Below are 23,209 nucleotides of genomic sequence, written 5' to 3'. Positions count from 1 at the left end.
AAAGAATAGCAATGTATATAGTAAAGCATATTAATAAACATGACAAATCAGGGTAAATGTACAGCATAACCATTGGAAAAGCATGGTTAAACTAATGCAAAAATAAACTTTTATACAGCAAGCTTGCTGCATCGAAACCACACAGACATGACGAACTGTAATGTTCAAACTTTAATATCAAAGCCTTGCATAAATGAAATAATCAAGAAGCATCACCTGATAATCTCAGTAAAAATTACACTTGGCCAGACAAAATACTGCTTACTAATGCTAGCAGAGAGTAAATATATTTTCAGCGCAGATCACAGACAAGATACCTCCCCATGAGCCTGTAAAGTAATGACACCGTTGACAAAAGGCTGTTAGGGATATGTATATAGTATAGCATTCATACAGAGCCATCTACTGATCTACTGGGTTGAACAAAGAAAACATAAAAATGCACCTACCATAATGCTGTCAATTACTGCAGGGCCAACATGGGCAGCCAGGACTAAACTCATTTCATGTGACAGGTCTGCAAGGTGTTAAGTTATTATTGAACACTTTCTTAGTGGATACCCTCTAATCAGTCATGTGAGGGACAACCCATTTACAGAACACAAGTGTTTCTAATTATTTGTCCAGCCCATGTATATCATTGTTGTTTTTTTTCATGCATTAGTCATTTGACTTACTGGGTTTCTCTGCTTTCTCATACTGCCTCTGTTGCAGATGCATGTGGATGTCAGCATGAATGTTCTGCTTATTTGTATTGGTGTCTGGTATGGATGTAAGCTCAGTGATTCTTATGTTGTTTTTTATAGATTTCGAAGCTGTGGATCGATCTCTTGGGAATTACGGTCAGTGAAATCAGTCTCCTCTTCATGGCTAGTTTTAATCCTGAAATTAAAAAAAGATTTAAATGTATGTTTAACAAATATAACGAAAAACTAAAAAAAATAAATAAAAAAAAACACGCTTTCACATAGGCACATTTTAGTCCAGCCGTGGTTTCCAGTGCAACTCACATTTTTGTAAATCTTGAAAAAGAAAATAAGAAAAAACTAAAGCTTGATGTTTTTTTTTATTTATTTTTTTTATTAGCAGTAGCAGAATCATCAATGGTCCCCATTTTCAACTGTTTTTTGGCTTGTACTTTATATTTCAATTTGGAATTTTCAAGGACAGTGCATTACATAATGTTGCTGCTAGTTCCTGGTACTCTTAGTTTAAACTCACTGCCATCAGATCTACAGTGAAGGTACCAGGACAAAGCAGATGATTGCATATCCCAAATTAACATCAAAACAGTGAATAAAACTAAAGACTCAGCGCAACAAAGCTAGCTAATTCTAAAACAAGCTAGTAAGAAGTGTAAAGAAGTGTTGTTGATATTTATGATTCATGGAGTAGCATTAAGAGTGTCCTAGACTGGGCTGCAGACCATCAGGAAATGACTGTGCCTGGATTCAATGGATTCAATGCGCAACTCCTTAATTTAATGTGAACCTGATGAAGTCATGTTAGGTGTCGAAATGCGTTGTTTGTTTTACTATCTTGTTACTCAGATCCTCCCCATCTATGAGCAGTGGGGTAGAAAGAATTTAACTGCAGAGTTGCAGTTCACTGTCATCCCCACTGGAAGTGTTATGTTGCATGTGGAACCATTTTCAAACTAATCAAGACAGACAATAGGACTTCAAAACACACGTGTACCCTGATCATTCGTAATATATTCGAAATATTCATTTTTATAATGATTTTATTGTAGCCATGAGTGATTCAGGTGGCAGGAGCTAGGGCTCCTCCCCATTGTGTCCTGTCATTAATCTCTGCCAATCTCCCTATTTATACCCAAAGCCATGCCCTCGTTCTGTCTTGCGTTTTCTGTTTTCCACCATCCTCGCCTCCTCCTCCACTGTGCCCCTCTGTGTCTGCAAATGTTGCTTCAACTCTGCAATGGTCTCCCACTGGGGGTAAGTGAAGCTCACCTCCCAACCTTAGAGGCCCAGCCGCTATGGCCTCATCCTCTCCCAAGCAGGTTCTACGCAAGCCAGAGGGGACCCCCGGTCAAATCTATCATAACTGTTTTGGTTTCCCATTCTCTCACCTCTAGGTTCCTCTTGGGGGAAGTACCGGTTGCTTCCCAGCCTTGGAGGCTGATTGGTTCTGTCTTATCTCCCTGTACTCCTGTCCCGTGAATATGATTGCAAATAACAAATAACATATCTAAGTCTACCAGTACTTGGAAAATGTTTATTGAAATCTAACAAACTGTAACATCTAGCCAGTGTATTATTTAGACACAAAAATCAGTCTTGAATCCTTGACCACCAGGATCCTTTGGGATGAGGGAAGATATGGACTGTAGATGTAATGTGGAAGAACAAACCTCAAAGTTCATTTCTGAAGGGTGAAAATCATCAATTGAGCCACACTGCAAGAATTACACTCTTGAAAACCTTGAAGGCAAATACTGGAGGTTGACATTTCAGGAGTGTGGCCTGTGACCTGAACTAGTGTGCACTCTTATGGTGGTTTTAGTAGTATATAGAAAGCACCCTGAAGGGCATGTTGCTAATGTTAATTACCCAGATTCATTTTATTATGTAAAATATTTGCATACACTATATAAATACTGCTACCCTTAAACATGGCATAACTGGTAACTGACCACTAATTAATATTACTACATTCAACAAATTAAGTTTACTCAGTAATCCTCATTGCACCAATCAGATAACGTCACCCCCATTTCCATCATTATCGAACTGGTTGTGGAGGGTCTACTGCCATGTCCATTTGTGGGTTTGAAGCTATTCATGTTTATGCTTTCTTGTCACATAATCAATAAAAAAAATAAATCTGTGTAAATGTTTGTGTTGTGTTGAGGTTTTCCTGAACTACTGAAAAATGCTGTGTATATATATTTAGAATTTTAGTTGCAGCACGGAAGTCTGCTTACTGCAGATCACCAAACTGATGTGTAACTAAGTGTAGTAACAGCTGAAATTTGTATTGAAGAATATACTACCAGTGTTCAATGACAAATGAAATACACAGCTCAAAAATAGAATATGCATATCAGCTAAACAAAAAAATATAACAAACTTGTATATTTAGTGTCTGTTGGTGTGAATGTGAATCTATCACTTGATTACTGGGTGCCAGCTAAATAGTAATACAAGTCAAGTTTACATGGTTGCATTTTAGAATCCTGATTCTAAGGCACCACTGCATGGACAAACAATTAAGCAAAACAATTAAAAAAGCTTAAAAGACACTCAAATCCAGTTCTTCACAGTGCTTTAATTGAACATAAGAAAACAAACTGTATTGAATGACACTGTTTCATTTGAAGAAACATGAAAGCTATGAAAGCAATATATATTAACTTTAATTCCTTAATTTGTATTTAGAATTCTGTATTTTGGATACTGTATTTAAAAATGTTATGCAAAAACAGTAATTTTAGAAGAATTGGGTGGTTTAGTGGAACCACTAACAAAAAATAGCCTGTTTTAATTACTTTAACTTTATTACAGTTTTTAAATTGTCTATTGAAAAATATATTGTTGATCAAATTCTCAAGAAATAAATCCATCTAAGTTCAGGTCTTTTCCAATAAATTAAAGGTTAATTCTGTTGATAAATGCTGTCAATTAAATGCATATGTAGTTGAGTTTTGAAATGAAGCACTCACTGTTTACGAGGCTGCATTTACCATGGGTAATATTTGTAAGATCGATTGTTCTTATACAGTACTGTATCTGGATTAAACAGGGAGTCTATTTCATCTTTAGCAATGCAGTTGTTAAGCTCTTTATCTGTACTGTAGGAAATTCTGCAGGATGGTAGGCAGCTGGAGCTGTGAAATTAGGTGTTGTCTGGACCTCCCCAGGCTGTTTCTGATACTCAGGCGGCACAGCTGACGCAGAGAACAGGGAGTGGCTGCAAGAGAAAACTCAAGACTGTTACCACCCCTTTATCTTTCTTCTCGCCACTGCACCTAAACAGCATTAAACACTAGACATGATAACTACAGTCTGTATATCATTTTTTTTAGACTAATCCAGTGGTCGCTTAATTAACCAGTCCCACTCATGAAAAGACTGGAATTCACAATGCATTGTAATGGTGTAATGATTTTAAAACCTTACTCTTTGTGGTGCTCTGATCTTGCATTTGAGTTCCCCCACATTTTTTTGAATTTGTAGTCCTTTCTGTATTTTATTATTATTTATTTCTTAGCAGACACCCTTATCCAGGGCGACTTACAATTGTTACAAGATATCGCATTATTTCTACATACAATTACCCATTTATACAGTTGGGTTTTTACTGGAGCAATCTAGGTAAAGTACCTTGCTCAAGGGTACAGCAGCACTGTTCCCCACCTGGGATTGAACCAACGACCCTCTGGTCAAGTGTCCAGAGCCCTAACCATTACTCCACACTGCTGTATAAACCCTCTGAACATTGAAACACTTGTTTTGTGAACAAGAACAGTATCTACACAGATTTCCTCTGCAGATACTCTCCATTGTCAATCTAAACATATCCCTGTTCTTGTACAAGGTGAGTACTCTCTGTTTACTGTTGGCTGCAGTGAGTGCAACCGTATCTGTCATAAATGGGGTATTTTTACAACCCTGCCCAGATCATCCAAAACTTACCATCTACAGGTGCTGCAGAGATAAGGTAAACTTAAGAGAAGTAGACAAACATTTCAGCTAGTGTTAGGGAATGGTAGAGGTATATAGGTTATGAAAAAGCACAGGGATACACTTGCAATTAGGTTACAGAACTAACAGTTCCTACCTTCATGTAGTAATAGGAACTTCTCCACCAGGCTGCTTGGTGCAGCTGCCTCCACAGGTCGCTTCAGGTCCAAGTTTTTTACATTGATGTCTGCCCCAAAGTCCAGCAGTAATTTTACAACCTCAGGGCTATTTTGTTGAGCAGCAGCATGCAATGGGGTTTCAAGGAATTTGCCTTTCTGAACATTAGCTCCTGTGAAAATGGAACAAATTGATGTTCTTTTTTGAGTGTTAAATTACCATTATAATCCATTACATATTGCAGCACGAATGACTGCTTGTTTTGCTCTTGTACCAACAGTAATTAAATGTTGTATCATAATTGAACTGATTTGTGTTGCTGCAGTTTTAAAGAGGACAGCAGGTAGTGCTAAATATTCTTTAGGTGTACAAACTGCAGGTTATCTATTAGTCCTCTTCTAAAAGGCTCGGGGAGTATCTGAGACTCCCTGAGTATGTATATATAAAACTTAACATTACAAAGGGGTCATACTTCTGTTCAACACAACATTGGTTTATGGAGACCCTACCAAAACAACTGATATACTGTATGAAGCATTGTGTCCATGTTGATACATACTGTACTATAGTTGTAACAAAACGTTCAAATAGTCCAAAATGATCTTACCTCCATCGAGTAACTTCTGTGTGCAATGTAGTTGCTGGGAGATGCATGCTACGTAGAGTGGAGTTCCCAAGTGAGGAATGGTTTGATCAACATCAGCTCCCCAAGATATTAGGGCTGCCACACACTCGCTCCTCCCTGGTTATCAAATACAAAATGCAAGTTCTTTACTTCTAGTTATTTTTATTTCACAGGAACCATGTGTTGCTTGAACCTTTAAATCAGATCTTTTGGTTTGCTATACATATATCAGTGGAAGCTAAACAAAAAAATATATATGAATCAGTGATTGGAAATCCTGGCCTGTGATTTGTTAAAACCTCATCATTGGAGCAAAAAATTGATTGAACTATTGCCCTGACATCCTTACACCAGCCGGCAATACTATCCGTCTGTCATGTGATTGGTTTACATCACTGTCAGTCTCGCCCCTTTTCTAAGGAACACCCTTCTCCTTTGCACTCACAACAAGAGAAAATGGCTGAACACCGATTCTGTAATTTAACAGAAAATGAATTCCAAAACATCTTGAAATCTAAATGCTATATTCATACTGTATACAGTGCATTTTTAAACATATAATGGCAGTATGTAACAGCTAAGTTTATTAGAATAAACTATGATGGGCTACCATTTTACTTTCTCTGTTTAGACTGCATTTGTAGATCTCTTGATCTACCCCTCCTACTATGCACTGGACTTGCCTGACCTAAGCACCACGTTACTGGATATCCAGCCGATGCACTATCCTACTACTAATATGTAGATATAACTTGTTGCATCCTTGTTCATATTGTATTTTAGTAGTGTTATTTGCACTTACTGTAAACTATACTGTATTTAAATATTAATCTTGTATTGTAACCCTGTACAGTACTGCCCTGTAACATCTGTAAGTAACCTTGGATAAAGGTGCCTGCCAAATAAATAAATACATTCTAATAATAATAACATGAAAAGTGTTGTCAGTCAGAAAACAATAATAACATTATACTGTTGATGGGGGCTTAATGGGACCCCCAAGCCCTCTGCCTCCCCATTTTGTTTGGCCACCAGCCGCCACTGCCGTAAATGCTAAATTTCCCAAATTCTCAGTCAGTTTTGTGTGATTAACCTTTGTAAACAGAGATATACTCAGTTATGGTACTGTTCAAAACTCAACAGTTAAATACTAATTAAATAGTATTTTGTTTGTTTTTCTTGGGTTTTTTTGTACAGTGAACACGTATTTTAGCTACCTCTACCTCCCCTAGGAAGGAACTGCAACCACCATATATATATATATATATATATATATATATATATATATATATATATATATATATATATATATATATATATACTATATAAGTGTGACATATGTATGGTATGTAAATCTTTAAAGCCCATTTCACACTGGTATGCTCTACCCGGGTCAAGACCCGGTGTCATGCGGGTCGACTGCATGATTTCACTCTGCTTTTTGAAGAAGCAGGGTTGACCTGGGTGACAGAAGCAGGTACATAATCCGTGTACACAATGCCCCGGAAGCAGCAAAGTTTACATGACCACCCTTTCATCTGTTCAGGCTTTCAAGATGGTGTGCTTGTTACGGACGTTTTCATCCAAGATTCATTGGACTGAATCGTCAGCCCAAATGTTTCTTCGTCGTTCCACACCATCCCTGCAGCAATCTGGTTCATGGTGTGTCTCAATCAACAAAAATACGGCTAAACAGAACAAACAGAAGTTCCTTGCGGAAGTGAAACCTTCATTCAGGCATGGCTGTTTGTTACTTTGTCTGTAAATGTAACACAGTGGGGGGGATAATGAATATATTAAAAAAGATGAACTAGAGTTAATTGTCTATTTTTTAACGGCAGGATGTTCAGAACAGTATTTCTTTGTTGTTGCCATCTCCTGGTAAAGAATAGTTATTATCTAATTGAAAATATATTAATCTGTATTTTGTATTTCATTTTTAATAATGCACAATAAATTACAACTTTAAAAATGTACATACATCATGTTTTTTCATTCAATAGAGGTCTGTGGTTCCCTGCCCTCTGGATCACAGCCTTGTCTTACCTTTACTGGATGCTTCGTGAATTGGTGAAGGCTGGCATGCGTCAGACTGAGGGTTGGCGCCATGTTCTAATAATATCTCCACACAAGTTGCACTGCCTTGTGAGCAAGCATTAAACAGTGGAGACATTCCATCAATTGTAGTTGCATTCACCTGTGATAAATTAACATTTAAACAGATTTTGGAGACTAAAACTGCTAATAAGCAACCTTTTATTAACCACAAAAAATGATCAAATAAAAACTGCCAATCCAGATTGATGTATGTGAATAAGGCAGAAAAGCTACACATGCATGATGGAAATAGAACAACATTTGTTAAGTTATCAGCTAATAGAAGTGTTAATTGTGCATTCTGTGACCCAGGGATATATAGCGGAACTTCAGGTCACCGAACCCGGGACTACATGGACATCTTTGGGTTGTTTTTTTAGTACCATCATTTGTTAATGTGCTCTCTGTATGGAGTACCCTCCAATATCGGCCATTAAAAAGGGCTCTTCTCCGTGTGCTTTCTATTGTCTTGGCTGCTGGCCAATCCACCTGACCACTGAATGCATGAGCTTTGTTCCCTGTCCTGCTTTGTGGTGCCACCCCCCTAGCATGCTACAATACTAACATTTAGCATGTTGTAAGATTAATAATATAGAGAGGTATTAGTACGCATCTAAATAAAGATGCTTTACAGACCTGTATGTGTATAAAAGTTGTGTGTGAACAACATGTTGAGTTTAAATATAAATATATACTTACATTGGCGCCTGCTTCAATAAGTGCTCTAGCACAGGCGACATGGTCTCCAAGACAGGCTTCGTGCAGTGGGGTCACATAGTCAATGGTCAGGGTGTTTGCATTATATCCCTTCCGAGTGAAGAAAAGAAAAAAAACATGCAACCATTAGCTTTAATCACACAAACCTCTCAATCATTTATATGTATCACGTCTCAGTTTCTGATTTATTTATATTAGCAGGACAAATCTCATGTATATCAAATATGTCATCTGCAATGGTGTTCTGGCAAGACAGTGGATCATACATTCACATCAGTTTCAGACAGCAAAGTCTACTATATACAAAACATCAGATCATTTCATGTTATGATGAATGGGGCACCAGAACCAAAAGATTTTTGCCCATGGATGTCTTCACATTCAGAACTATCAGAATAACAACCAATTGACAAATCTTTTTTTTTTTTTTTTTTGCTAATGATATGTATACATAAAACTAACAGATAATAATAATTTAAACCAAAAAATGTACTCCAGCTTTAAAGTAATTCAAAAAGTTATTGTATTCATCAGTAAAAAACAGTCAAATTCATTTTGGAAAGGATTTACAATAACAGGGCAAATTGCCTGACCTTATTTATTATATATATACTTTTTTTTTTTTTTTTTTACCTTTCAGCTGTTGTACTGTAATATGAAACTTTGTGTTCTTACAATAGGTGCAACATTATACACAAGCACCTTTTCAAAGACTGTATATACCGGTTTAAGTGAAATACAACACCAGCTGGGCTCAAATATAAAGGCTTGAACCTCAGTACTCTTACCTGGGAAAGCAGAGTCTTCAGAGCCAGAAGACGGCCCTGACTAGCTGCTTCATGAAGGGGTGACCGGTCTGCCCAAGACCCTATGAAAAAACAATTGGGTTCAATTCTACAATTCTACAATGCACTGCACAATTTGAGGAGGTACAACAGTTTAGAAATCCATTCAAAGACTGAAGCAATAGTCTAATATATGAATGGATTTTTTTGGAATGTTCAGAGTTTTGCTTAGGATCTTGCTGCTCAATTAAGTTTCAACCTCTGACTGCTGTGAATTCAATCAAGGCCATCACCTTAAAAGATTTCCAACCACCTGCGGCTTCAAAGGAGGTGATGGGGAACAGTGGGAGAAAACAAGGCAGATCATTGGAAACAGAATCTTGGTATTTAATAAGTTAACCAATGCCTTTTAACTAAAAATACAGATCCTTCAAATATAAAACAAATCCTACTTAATTGCATTATATTTAATTGCATTATCCGCTCATGATCACTGCAGGGATCGTTTTGATGTCCTTTGGTTTGATTAGAGTAGTTCAAACACGACTGTATGATTCAAGTAAGTAACTTTAGCCACATGACGTTGTGCCAGAAATGTAGTAAAGTAAGGAGAATATAGTCAGTAAGTGGATTATTGAGCTACAAAAGTACAGGGGGTGGACAAAAAAATGGAAACATCTGCCATAACATTTTTTAATTAGGTGTTGGGCCTCCAAGGTTATACATTTGTTATGGAGAGGGATATATATGATCATTACTTACTGTCTCTAGTTCCTTTAGAGAAGTTGGGGGCTGAAACTGTTTATCACAAACTCTTACAATGGGGAAGTTTACTTCTTACAGAAAATATGTCAGGGATTCCATTTGCAAAACAAATTACTCAGTCATGTGACGGACAGACCATTTGCACAAATGTATGTGCTAAGTATTGTAATTTGTTTAGCAAACTCCTGTCTGTAACATTATGTGTGTTATACAAACCTGTATCAATATCCAGGACAACCCCAGCTGCATTCCAGACCTGTCTATCATCACCTTCAATCATCTATAAGACTAATAGTAAAGGAATGAACTAGAATAAGCCAGAGGGCAACATCAAAATCTCATTACAGTAAAACCATCCTTATAAAAGGTTACCACAGTAATTAAGCAGTTTAGCATGCTTTCCGCTGCTTATACTATGCCTTTACTGTTATTTTCCATGGTTAACAATAGTTCCCAATAGTCAAGGTTGTAATGACTCCCTTTCCACATAGGAAAGAACCAAGAGCTGAAAGCTAAGTGGAGAACAAGGGAACAACACAAGGAATGACAACCGCATAGGTAGGGTAAACACAGGTAAGCACAGGTGGATTTACATGAAAAACATTAAGTTTCTATTTAAAGGTACTGTTTTTAAGAGCCAACCTGGACCATATAAGTGTTGATTATGCCTCTTGTCCAGTATATGTACACATTAAATGTATACATCCTTAAACTTGTAGATTACTTTTACACATGTAAGTATTATATATACCATATACAGTGTAAATGAACATCGTGCAGATCACAGCAGACGCCCTTATCCAGGGCAACTTACAATTGTTACAAGATATCACATTATTTTTTTACATATAATTACATTCTTTTTTTACATACAATTACCCATTTATACAGTCAGGTTTTTACTGGAGCAATCTAGGTAAAGTACCATGCTCAAGGGTACAGCAGCAGTGTCCCCCACCTGGGACTGAACCCACGACCCTCCGGTCAAGAGTCCAGAGCTCTAACCACTACTCCACACTACTATTTAATTCAAATTCTCTCACAAACATGGTACACAGACACAAATAAATACATCTTGGTTCAGCTTGAGTCTTTTCCATGAACTGAACTGTACTAGTATTGTATTGTTTAAAATAGTGGTGTATTTTTAATGTGAACTATTAGTTCATAAGATCAAAGCACACAGGTTGATGCCATACAGTATGGCAAGCACAGTCAAACCTAGTTTAACCTGCCACCACAGGGATTGAACATGTGAGCGTTTCTTAAGCCAGGTGGCTGCTAATTCAATGTAGTTCCATATTCACTCCTAGCACGAGCAGGTATAGCTGCTTAACCTAAAATTAACTGAAGGACAATCTCCAAATAAAGCACCTCCCATATAAACAGAAAAGCTGCATACTGTGTAATACACTTTTCCATCCCATCATTCAGTCGACGCCACTTAATCAGGACACTGATAATCTGGATTTCTGCTTAAATGGGACAGAGCTCTGGGAGATGGTTCATCCCAATGTCAATTATGTTGTTTAATTGGGACGAAGGTGCTGGAGTCGAACTGTGGTTTCTCACGCTGCTGTGGCAAAGAACGTTGGCTTGTCATCATCGCAGGTGACTTTCCTTGTGATTAGCCTTGCATATTTAACATTTATTCATAATGTAATGTGATTTAATTATTTTTCTTTTCATTTAGAAAAAAAAAATAGTTCTCTTCTCTTGTGCAAGTCATAAATTATGAGTATAAGTGTGAGTTTGGTCCTCTCAAATGTCTCTCATTTAATTGGGACAGCCGCTTATTCAGGATATCTCCTAAGGCGTCCCGATAAAGGAGCGCAGACTGTGTGTGTGTGTGTGTGTGTGTGTGTGTGTGTGTGTGTGTGTGTATATATATATATATATATATATATATATATATATATATATATATATATTCTATGTTGCCATGGAAACGAAACGTTATATTGAAAAAGAAAATATCCTCGTAATCTTCATTTACCATATATACAGTACATGGGTAAGTGCAAAAATATATTGCTATAATATCGTAGCATACCAGCTTTTCAGGAACAGTAGAAGTAGAAGAGAAAAAAGGTAAAAAGAAACTTCCTCAATGAAGGTCCTAAAACTAGACTTAGTGAAATACAACACCAGCAGGGCTCAAATAAACATGCTTGAACCTCAGTACTGCATACACTAACCGGCTATATGTAACATGGGGGGGGGGGGGGGGGGGATTGTGGTATCTGCCTAAAACTCAGAACGGCCCCTCACAATGTTTACTAAATAGCGGCGACTTCAGCAAGAGCACCAGACTCCCCGCACGCAGCGCCTTATACTAGCCTGAACCTTTCCCCCAGGAAACCCATAACCTGAAACTTTTGGTTCCTCTGTGGTGCGCTTTGGGACTTGGGGCTGTAAAACGTATGTGGATAAGGCAGCTATGACAGGTATGCTATCCCTTTGTTACATATAGTAATGACCCTGGGTCTGCTGTACCCACGTTCGAGAAGTTTCTGTGAGGCAGAGTCAAAGGTTCAACTGCAGCAGGTGCTCAGGGACGTCAGAGACAGGAGAATCACCACCAGTCAGAAGCTCGGCTTGTCACAACACTTGTTGCAAATCAGGAGATAAGATTGTGCAACAATCAAGGGATTGAGAGCGGGAAGTCATGCATGCCTGGGACTGGTGGCATGGCCTAGACGGGAGGAATAAGTAGCAGGCTGCGGGGACTAAAGAGAGCTGGTGCTGAGACAAAAGACAGAGCTGAAGAACAGAGAGAAAGATAGGAGAGAAACAGCCAAGAAGTATCGGGCAGGGCCGACTGGGATGCTTTCCATGCCTGGTTCGAACTTGTTGCGCAGTTGGGTGGTTGGACTGAGGACTGAGGGGTCCATGTGAGTGGGACAGTGTGGGCCCCCTACAGCATTCCCAGCCTGCCTGTCAGAAGTAGCTGAGAGCGCCGAATCGCCATGCACAGCGCCACTGCTACAGCTACTGCCAGCCATCACCTCCGCCCCCCTCCCCCAAACACCCCCCCCCCCCCCCCCCACGAGGGCCCCCTTGCCCGACGACTGCGACCGAGCCCAGCTCCTGTGGGGGACCGGCTTGGGGAAGCAACACATCACCAAGGCAGGACCCACAGGGGCCGTCGGGCTCCGCCAAACAACCACCGACACAAAATCACAGAACCATTTGCTGAAGACAGCCAAGACCGGGACCCAGCCGGCACAACTTGGACCCCAACCAACTGAACCAACATGCTGGAGCCCCAAACCACCACCCACTTCCGCCAGGGTTTCGTCATCCCAGCCCAGGCCTAGCAGACCCCCACCACCCCCAGGAGAGGACACTACTCTACCGCAGTGAACGCTGTCTGGTGCTGCAGCTGTGAGGGGCTCAGTCCGGAACAGCAGGTCCAGGGAGCTGTTGTTGGAGTATCATCACAGCTTCGCCACCAGCACAGAAAGAGCAGGCTGGACTCATGTGGCCACACCTATCAAGCTATGACCCTGCCGCCTACCCCTGGCCAGACAGAAGACAGTCGAGAAGGTACTGAGGGAGATGCAGGCCTGATTGAGCAGTCAGACAGCCCCTGGATGTCGCCAGTTGTGATGGTTCCCAAGAAGGACGGAGAGTGGCGCTTCTGCGTCGACTACAGACAGCTGAATGAGGTGACCAAAAAGGACTCCTTCCCCCTCCCCTTTAATTTCCCACAAAACTGTGCACAATTCTAGTTTCTATAAAAAGGACTTTTTAATAATAAATATACAAGCTTGATAGCTGACATTTGGTGAGTGCTTGGCGTTTAATTATTACATTTTTTACATTTATTTGAGCCTTCAGCACCCCGTGAATACAGAACATTGCTGCACAAAAGGTGCCTATAATATTAAACAAACTGTTTTATAACTTATGAATGCATTTGCTTATTTTATGTATCTGTATAGCTTTATATTGAAGTGTTAACATGTTCACTGAATTTAAGAATTTAATGTTAGAATAGAAGTTATGGTTCTGTGCTTATCTTCATATATATGGTCCGTTTCTGTGCTTATCTTCAAAGTCGTATTGGCTGTGGTCAATAAAGTGAATAAGAATTGCTGTTGTCTCTGATTTTATTTTAATACTAAGTTTTTGTACAGTAGTTCAAAGTAACATTGTATTTAAAACAGAAGGCTCTTTTTTAATGCCAACCTCATTACCATTAAAGATTGTACAGTATTTATCGAGATTACTCATGACTTCAAGGTAATGTTGCATTTTACCCCCTGAAAATACATTTTACTCTCTCATTTTTAAAATTACATAAATTATCTTCACAACAGCACACAAACGGCAGTTAATGAAAATGACGACCAGATTTCAAAATGTTACGGATAGAAACAGAGACGTGTTTGTTGAAAATCAGGAAAATAGAAAAAAGACGTTGAGTGATTTACATTTACTAAAACTTTTAGTAAAAGCGTAACTGGAAGAAAATGGAGAAAACAGGAACATTCATCAAATACTAGTACAACAACTCAACAACATTACGGTATACTTGGAAGCAAAGACAGGCATTTACTTGACACAAATATGAAAGTTCAATTTACTACGATAACCAAACAGACTTCACATAATCAAAACAAAGTTTAGTGGCAAAACAAAAGCATTACAAAAAACAAGGGAAGGGAAATGGCCATATTTGCTGCTTTTTCAAACTACTGTATTGTAAACGGTACAAACTAATTATAACAAATAAAGTACACCAAACTGTGCGATAAAAACCCTGTAATTGTATCTCGGGCTTCTGGTGACATGGATACTCCACCTTACGTCTCATCATTTATAATATTCACCTTTTAAAGCCCTGGAAAGACTGGGATTGTTTTTATTTTTCAGACAACCTGACCTGGAACAGAGCGAGACGCGACCCGGGGGTTCCCTGACTATAGCCACCGGCAGCCACTTGAGTAAACAGCAGCAGGCCGAGCTGGACAAGCTAATACAGAGTAAGAGAGTGGTCTTTTCAGACCTCCCAGGGTACACATCTCACCCAGCACCAGATTGAGACTGAACTGGGAGTAAAGTTACTGAAGCCGAAAGAAAAGAAGATGGAGGTCCTTCACAGTTACCCTCGCCCCAAAACTCCAAAGCAGGTTCAGGCATTTTTTGGGCTAGCGGAGTATTATAGGAGGTTTCTCCACTCATGCTACACCCCTCACAGAGCTCACTAGAGGTAGGAGAAATCAACCCATAGTATGGTCAGACCAGTGTGAAGCGGCGTTTCAGGACCTAAAGCAGGCTTTATCCTCTCACCCCGTTTTGCGTAATCCTGATTTTTCTAAACCGTTTGTCTTACAGACTTTATGCGTCAGATGTCCGCTTGGGCACAGTTTGGGCACAGGAGGTCGGGGGGCAAGATCCTCCGATTATGTATCTAATTAGGTAGCTCCGTCGGCGTGAGTGTAATTATGCAACTATTGACAAAGAATGCCTGGCTATAAGATGGGCCGTGGAAAGTCTCAAGTATTACTTATGGGGTCGGCGTTTCACATTCGTCACCGACCATTCCCCTATTAGATGGTTGTATAGTCAGAAAGATAGCAATCCGCGTCTTACTCGCTGGTTCTTGACCCTCCAGCCTTACTGTTTCAATATAAAACACTGGGCTGATAAGGAACATGTGAATGCTGATGTACTGTCCAGGCTGCATGATGACTGTTCTCTGTTCCAGGGATATGCAGCCACAAAAAGCAGCTCACAGGTTCACCGCCAGGAGGCATTCATGGTGGGCAAGGAACGAGCCCACAGGTGTTGCAGATAACATCCAGATAGACCTGTGGGCAGCGTACTTGCCTGCCATGACGTCAAGGAGTTAATGGACGAACAGACTGCAGGTGTGGTTAGGTAGGGGATCAGGGTTTTATTTAATGAAGAAAACAAAACAAAAAAATCTAAAAATACAAGTTTGCCACACAAATGGCGAGCGCTAGTCCCACTAAAAGGAACATCCCGCTCCAGGAAACTACTACTTCATGCAAACCCTCTCTGTACACTGTTTGGGATCAACCTCCCCTAAACTAACCTACTTCTGCCTCTTCACACAGCCTCGGGTGGGCAATGCCTTCACGAGCGCCATCTTGCAGTTGAAGGGTTCTGTAGTAGCTAATCCTGCGGAGTGGACACTCTCTTGGGTTGTGGTCGTGTGCAGGGGTAGATGCTGCCGGGGTTAGTGCTGGCTCCATAGCTTCAGCTCCTGGGTTGATCGAGTCTGCAAGACAACACGAAACAAAACACAGCAATCTTTCGCTCAGCGCCCATTTGTATGACGTTTTTTAGCTCTGCGCAGCCTCCCTGGGCACGCCCCCCAGGCAATCTGGACCTCAGTGCCAGTCGATCCTACCTGCTCAATTACTTCCTTAGTCTCCTGTTGCACAACCCAGCTGCTTCCATAAAGGCACACATGCACCCAAGAACCAGCGATATGGTCTCCCTGTCACATATCCCCCCCTCAGAACGGCACCACCGATCCGTTCGATACCGCCGACTGGTTCCTCTTCTGTTTGGAGTTGGGTCCAAGGTCATCATTGGTTCCATCTCAAAGCCCGAGAAACGGCGACAGAGGACCCGGCCGGCATGGACAGGGTAACCGGAGCGCAGGCTGGTTCTTCTGACTGTGTATCCCGGCAGCCAACTGCTCTATGCCTATCCTGCCTTGTCTCAGCAGGACCAGTGACATCCCACTCTGACGCCATATGTAACAGGGGTTACTGTCACGTGTGTGGGTCGTCACTGAACAATACTGAGGCAGGCACAGAACATTGGGCGTTGACACGCTGCACAGGTGCATAGATTTAATCAACACAAGTGCTGACACTAGGGTACCAGCAATGGTAGCCCTAGTGTCACATTTAATAAAGAAAACAAAACAAATCTAAAAATAAAAGTTTACCACACAAATGGTAAGAGCTAGTCCCACGAAAAGGAACGTCCCGCTCCAGGGACCTACTACTCTACGCAAACCCTCTCTATACACTGTTTGGGATCAATCTCCCCTAAACTAACCTACTTCTGGGCTCCCGGAGTCCCGGCCTTCTCACAGTGACTCCTGCCTCTTCACATGACCTCGGTTGAGCAAAGCCTTCACGAGCAGCGCCTTGCAGTTGAACGGTTCTGTAGTAGTTAATCCTGCGGAGAGGACGCTCTCCTGGGTTGTGGTCGTGTGCAGGGGTCAGTGTAGGCACCATAGCTTCAACTCCCGGATTGATACAAGTCTGCAACACAACACGAAACAAAACACAGCAATCTTTTGCTCAGCGCCCGTCTGTATGGCAATGGCCTTGCAGTAGCCTCGAGCTGTGGCGCAGACATTTTTTGAGCTCTGCCCAGCCTCCCCAGGCACAACCCCCCAGCCAATCCGGACCGCCCGATCAGCTCAGCACCGGGCGAGCCTACCTGCTCAATTACTTCCTCAGCAATATGTCTCCTGTTGCGTGTCCCAGTGTGTCCCAGCTGCTTCCACCAAGAAACAGCAACATGGTCCCCCTGTCACAACTCTATTGAACAATCTTTAACTCATTAAAGTCTGTTTTAAATCTATTAAATCAAATTTGGTCATGAAACGACTGTTAAAAAAAAAAAAAAAAAAGTTTAAAAAGAGAGGCACTTATTTAAAATCAAGTCACAAGGCAGAGCTCACAATCAGTGCGTTAACAGACACTGTAACTGTACAAGGGCTTCCTTTAAAATAAACATAATGTTTCCCTTGGAATACCCTTGAAGAATGTTGTTTTGTAATGTTTAAATTAGTAATCAGTGCATGTTCAAGTGTAGTGTTACTTGTATCAGTGCCCATTGTTTTGAGCTATCTCCAAGGATACCCATAACAATGAGATTTGACCAAAATAATTTACTAGTTAAAAAGTGTTTGAGTTAGGCAACTAGTAGTATTGTTAAAAAGTCATATTTCGTGATTGGACATTGTACAGATTAAAATAATCATGTATGTTAGTTTGTGTTAAACTGGAGGTCTTGTACTTGTAATATCATAATATGGTCATTAACACAGACCAAGGAGACAGTAAAACAACTATAAAATATATATGAACTTTGATTACCTCAGTTTTAAAGCAAGGATCCCTACAGTACTATATCTTGAACAAACTACTATATTTTTTAAATTGCAACTGTTTTACACACCAAGTATACCAGCCTAATATGATTGTCAGAAGTTAATAGCTTTAGTCTTTCTTTCAAATGCTTCTTTCAAACACACATATTTGGGATAGATCCAGATCAGGCAAATGGCCATACACTTTACAGAAAGATTATTTACATGATATGGGTGTGTCTTGCTCCACAGTTAACTAATCTATGACAGCACAAATAACATATGTTTTGCTCTATAGACTGTAAAGCAGTTCAGTTGTATCTGCATAAACAATAAAACATTTCTTAACTTGTTTTGCACAAAAACACAATAAGCAATTACTGTTCCAACAGTATAAAAATGACGTATATACATTTTGAAAATAACACATATTTTAATAAGCCTTGTGGTAGGGTATACTGTGGTAATATAAATAGTAAAGAACTACCAACCTTGGCAAGTAAGTATTCCCCAGCTTGATTTCTTTTTAGCAGGAAAATCCTCTGTAATTTCTAGTCTCCTTTTCCTAGAAGTCTGCTCAGTGTAGTTGCTCTCTATGGAAGGGACCTTAGGCATGTTTCTATCAGCCTTTCCTCCTGCAAGCCCTTGGCAGCATGAGATCTGGCCTGTATTTGCTGATTGGGTGCCCTGTTGTTACAGTGGAATGTGGCTTACATTGACAACAGCACCGAGCTGCGTTCTGTAACACGACTCACCAGTGCTGAGGAGAACTGCAGGAGGGGGTGGTGGAGAAGGATTGCATTGCCAAATTCTATTTATAAAGCAGGTTAAGCATCAGCTTAACCTCCATGCCAGTATTAACTATTTAAATGGTGATCTGCTACCAAAGCAAGTGCTTTAATCTATTTAGTCTTTTAGTAATGCTGATCCTAAAAAAATGAATTGTCCTATCTTTATATATATATATAAAAAAAGAAATTATAAAGATGACTTTTTCATCAGGTACGGTAGTTCACATTGCTTTCTGTTTACTCACAGTGAAAAAGTACAATCTTAAAAGGATAGTAAGGTATTGGTCAGGATTTAGCAGACATTAGGCTATAAGAAGGATGAATGCTTTAAAATGAATCCAATAACGAAGGACATTAACCTTCACACTTCACAATGTCCAGTCCCCTGGGTAGGGTTTTACCACAACTAAAAGACCATCTCCCGTGGTTTTCGTGTCCCTGTATCCCTCCTCCTCCTTCTCTGCAGCAGGTTCTCTACACTGAGATGTCACAACTTGCCCTTATTTGGTTAAAGTTAATCGGCAGCTGGTATGCTCAAATAATATGTAAGTAGCCCATAATTAGTATTATAACCATCATTATTATAATTACTTGACAGTTGGTAAACTATGAATACGTATGTTGCTATGAATTAAAACTAGACGGTAAATCACGATGGCAGGAATTTGTAACTGTGCTTGTTTCATTCCTCTACTGTTATGAAGCCAAATCATTCCAACGAGGCATTCAGAAACAAACAAACATCCAAATATGAAAACATATAAAAACAGTATGCTCTGGATTTAACAGTCAGGTTAGATTATGTGCGCACATAAAAATAGTCTTAGCTGAAATATAAACTGATCTATTAACACTGCACCACTTTACCCTTACTTTTTTTTTCTCCTTGACTTTGTCAACCACCCGAATAGTCACTTTCCGAAATACACCTAATTTAATAAATTAGAAAAAATAATGTTTGGTTTGAGATGGTTATGGTCCAAATAAAGTCATCAGTAACTTACTTTGAGTCTGTAGGTTTTTTGAAGTGTCTTGCTTTGAGTGGCAATATAACTATATGTATCACATTTTATTATGCTGGATGTACTACAAAATTACTGCACAAATCTATTTATACAGTTGTACATATGTCAAGTAAGGTTTAACATGTGGACCTTGCGTCAAAAAGGGTGATAAATCACTTGTTTTACAAATCGGCCTTATGTATGGTTGCCCTTGGACTTTGAATGCTTTTGAGGGAGACTCTCAGGTGTAATTTTTTTTACATTTAGAATTCAGTCAACTGTACTGTAATTACTAGCTTGCTCCAATAAATAAAGCTATGAGGCTACAGTAATCACAGTAGTGCTTCTTTTAAATGCATTAGGTGGCTGACCAGTAGGGGAGTCTGAAGAAGCAATGAGGTAAACAATCCAAGGATGATTTTCCTCTGTGGGAGTGCAAATGGCAATACATTGCTCCCTAAGGGTCCCCTGCCAAGATCATCAACTCTGCACAAACATTCAAACCACACTCATGACAGCCCTCTAAGTGATGGTGTTTTGTTTAGCAAAACACAATGCAGTTCAGGTAAACTATAGATAAACGACTGCTGCTTGGTACCAAATCACTTCCTGTGTTGTATAACTGCAGTATTCTATTTACCTGGGGTGAGATTCCAAAAGTACTCAGTACATAATTAGATACCGTACCACTGTGACCGGGTATGCCCGCCCCCATATTTATTATTATTATGTTGTTGTTTCGCAACATGGATTGGGGTTAAATTCCCCAACCATTTAAACTCGTGCATAATGTGGCCATCTCCAAATTGATTAAGTGATTACTAATTTGGAGATGGCCACGTATATAAAAGCGCATCAGCTGCTCATAAGGTTGGTGAGGGTTGAGAGAGAGAGAGAGAGAGAGAGAGAGAGAGAGAGAGAGAGAGAGAGAGAGAGAGAGAGAGAGAGAGAGAGAGAGAGAGAGCGAGAGCTATCACAAAGGTAAACAATTGCTACTCGTGCTGGAGATAGACCAGCCCGATACTTGTTTGTATATGCATATTTGTTTTGGCCATCGTGGCTTTTGTTTTGTTTAAAGTGTTTTTGCTTGTGTTTATTTTATTTATTTAATAAACACGCACCCAGCGCTTCACCCCGCAGTACTGTGCTTCTACTTGCTTCCTGGTCTGTGGTGTCACCACCAAACCATTCTATCACAACCACAAACAAGAATCAGCCTTTACTGTGCTGTATTTGATCAAATGTTTTTTTATTTTAATGCAGATATACAAAAATAACTAAATATCTTCAGGGGGGACACTAATAAATTAATTGGTAGTTCTAATAAGAAAGAAAATGGATAAAGACTCTTTTTAAGAAACCTGACATAAAATATTATATTTTGTCTGTATTTTTGAAATGCACATGACATGAGTTAATATGCCTTGACTCACAGAAAGTCTGTTATTGCTTTACTTCTTAGGTCAATTCAGGGTCAAAGCATCTTACTGGGTGCAAAGCATGTCAGTCATCAGGGGAGCCACTGGTTGATTACTGACAAGAATGAAGGGCTTAAAGGGGTGGAGACAATTTTACTCTAAAGGTGAAATTATCCAAGAAGTGCAAGGCAGTCTGGTAAGGCTTTATTTCCCAGGTCATTCTGTCCTTTTTCCGCCTTTATATATGTAACATTTGATAGTTTCCCGGTAATTAGAAAGCCTGCAATATGGTTTTAAAGCAGATGAAAAATGCATGCAGGTATGGACCACTATTTACAGTTTGCTTTTGTTGGGCCTATTTTCATAAAAAAACTTTTTAAGAGTTAACAGGCTGGGTCATTAATTGTTGTGTATACTGTATGACTCAAGTAAGCTTGTTATTTTGGATGCCTCATGTGAGTCTACTGACATATTACTTCCACGACTGTAAGAGAAAACCCCCCAGACTTTGGGGCACCATTATGTAAAGTGCATGCCGTTTGGCCTCTGAACAGGGGTCCATACTGGTACATGGAGTGCATGTTATCAGTAAAACTAATCCACAATAAAAAAATGTTTTTGTCCAATAAGACAACTGCAACTTCCCTAATGGCCTGTCAATCAGCACCATTGCCCAATGACTGAAGATGTTTTTTTTTTAAAATGATGAATGTAGAAAACACAAAACCCATTTAGATTAATTTCCCTTGAACTGCATTACCAAGTTCCAAAGTTAAAGCCTCACAATGGCTTGTTTCATAATTACTGTATAATACCTTCCATGGACATGCTTAACATGCACAACAACACCTAGGTCACTGTCTATTTATTTTTCTTTTTTGTGTGTAACACAATTGAAACACTATTTATTGTACTTCCACTCCTTACAAAGGCAAAAGTGTGATTTATTTAATGAAAAGGCATTTCTATAAATAGCATATTTAACAATAGTATGTAATGTGCTGTGAATATTTTACCTAATATCTAAATACATTGAGACATTTTCATTACAATTTCATTAAGTATGTTATCTTGAGGTAATTGTCATCACATAAAAAGTTAATACACTAAGCGTGAATGTGGAGCAATATTTATTTGTTTCCCTCCAAAAAAAAAAAAAAGTGATTTGAATTCTAGACTAGGACCAGACTGAATTGTAACATGACTTCTCTGTAGCCTCCAAGTTAATTATGTTTACTCTACCAATGGGAGTTATAAATGACAAATGCATTACAGTAAAGCATTACAGTACTGCTATTCACAAAATACATTTATATACTAAAGCATGCAGGTTTCTGGTGGTCTGTGGTAAACCTTACGATTGCAGAATTGTATGTAATATTCTTGGGGCGCTTAGAGATGCTAAAGTAGATAATTAATTTGCTAATATTATAATCCAGAATAATTTGCTTACCAGTGATTAGCTCTAACAACAAAGCCACAGAGCTGTCTTAAACTCTGGCAGAGTGGAAGCTACATTTGCTTAGCACACTGCATCTAAAGGGTTAAAGCAAGTAGCAGTCCAGTAGCAAAAAAAGAAAGAAAAAAAAACTCTTTAAAATGACTTACTTGCTCTTTCAGTAACTCCGTAAAACTCTGAAGCTATCCGGGCTGCTTCCTCACGGTTTCCTTTGACTATGTAGAAGTGGCTAAGTATGGCAAGGCTGATTTTCACAAATAGTTTAAAACAGAAAAGTGCAAAAATTGTGTAGTAGACATTCGACAAATGGAGGGCAAAAGGCTTGTTTTCCACTACCTCGGTCATTGCTTCTTGACAGGTGCTATTAATGTTTTGGTATGAGTCTCTGAAGTGTTGATGGTATCATATACCACGGGCCAGAAATCCCTGTAACAGCTGGGTCCTAACATCAAGCAGTCCTAATACCTAACCCTGTATTCTTGACCTGCTAACTTGATCAAGTTTAAAAGCAAGACTTTGATAGTAAGAACAATATTTGATTAGCAGCACTGTCATTGCTATTATTATTATTATTATTATTATTATTATTATTATTATTATTATTATTATTATTAAAATAAGGTTCAAACTTAC

At 39.4% G+C, this 23,209-nt stretch overlaps 1 protein-coding gene and 1 long non-coding RNA gene across 13 annotated transcripts in view; one reads left to right on the top strand and one right to left on the bottom strand.

The window, feature by feature from the left end:
- LOC117420463 (uncharacterized) overlaps window positions 1-3,174 on the top strand; it is a 35,081-nt gene extending 31,907 nt beyond the window's left edge. The window contains exons 6-7 of one of the 2 annotated variants that reach the window (XR_009329211.1): window positions 807-842; window positions 2,099-3,174. This is a non-coding gene — a long non-coding RNA (uncharacterized LOC117420463). Of the gene's footprint in view, window positions 1-806 lie in introns of both variants that reach the window. The other variant, XR_009329209.1, reaches the window with a different exon arrangement.
- Window positions 3,175-3,659: 485 nt separating this feature from the next.
- Window positions 3,660-22,935, bottom strand: LOC117421406 (ankyrin repeat and SOCS box protein 5-like). Of its 11 annotated transcripts, none has more exons than XM_059027595.1 (9): window positions 18,396-18,530; window positions 16,864-17,068; window positions 15,880-16,065; window positions 9,051-9,130; window positions 8,245-8,352; window positions 7,495-7,645; window positions 5,431-5,565; window positions 4,804-4,995; window positions 3,660-3,933 (listed from the first exon to the last, which is right to left on the bottom strand). In XM_059027595.1, the coding sequence occupies exons 2-9, from the start codon at window positions 17,039-17,041 to the stop codon at window positions 3,806-3,808; spliced, it is 1,158 nt and encodes a 385-aa protein (XP_058883578.1). In that variant the 5' UTR covers window positions 17,042-17,068; window positions 18,396-18,530; the 3' UTR covers window positions 3,660-3,805. The 11 variants fall into 11 exon arrangements, with proteins under 11 accessions (XP_058883578.1, XP_058883581.1, XP_058883592.1 ...); XM_059027598.1 differs by lacking the exon at window positions 18,396-18,530 and adding an exon at window positions 17,250-18,381; XM_059027609.1 differs by lacking the exon at window positions 16,864-17,068 and having other exon boundaries at window positions 18,396-18,681.
- Window positions 22,936-23,209: the final 274 nt, after the last annotated feature.

The sequence above is a fragment of the Acipenser ruthenus genome, chromosome 1, assembly GCF_902713425.1.
Source record: "Acipenser ruthenus chromosome 1, fAciRut3.2 maternal haplotype, whole genome shotgun sequence".
NCBI lineage: Eukaryota > Metazoa > Chordata > Actinopteri > Acipenseriformes > Acipenseridae > Acipenser > Acipenser ruthenus.
The sequence above is the reverse complement of the archived record's forward strand: the minus strand, read 5'-3'. Positions and strand labels throughout refer to the sequence as shown.

Bases quoted from the DNA above. Each gene is read 5' to 3' on its own strand.
- LOC117421406 (XM_059027595.1), bottom strand. From the start codon at position 17,041: ATGGTGCCTACACTGACCCCTGCACACGACCACAACCCAGGAGAGCGT. The intron at 9,131-15,879 runs GTTAGTTTAGGG...GTTTTTTCATAG, and splicing joins GTGTGAAGAGGCAGAAGTAG to GGTCTTGGGCAGACCGGTCA. The intron at 5,566-7,494 runs GTAAGACAAGGC...TTTGATAACCAG, and splicing joins TCACGAAGCATCCAGTAAAG to GGAGGAGCGAGTGTGTGGCA.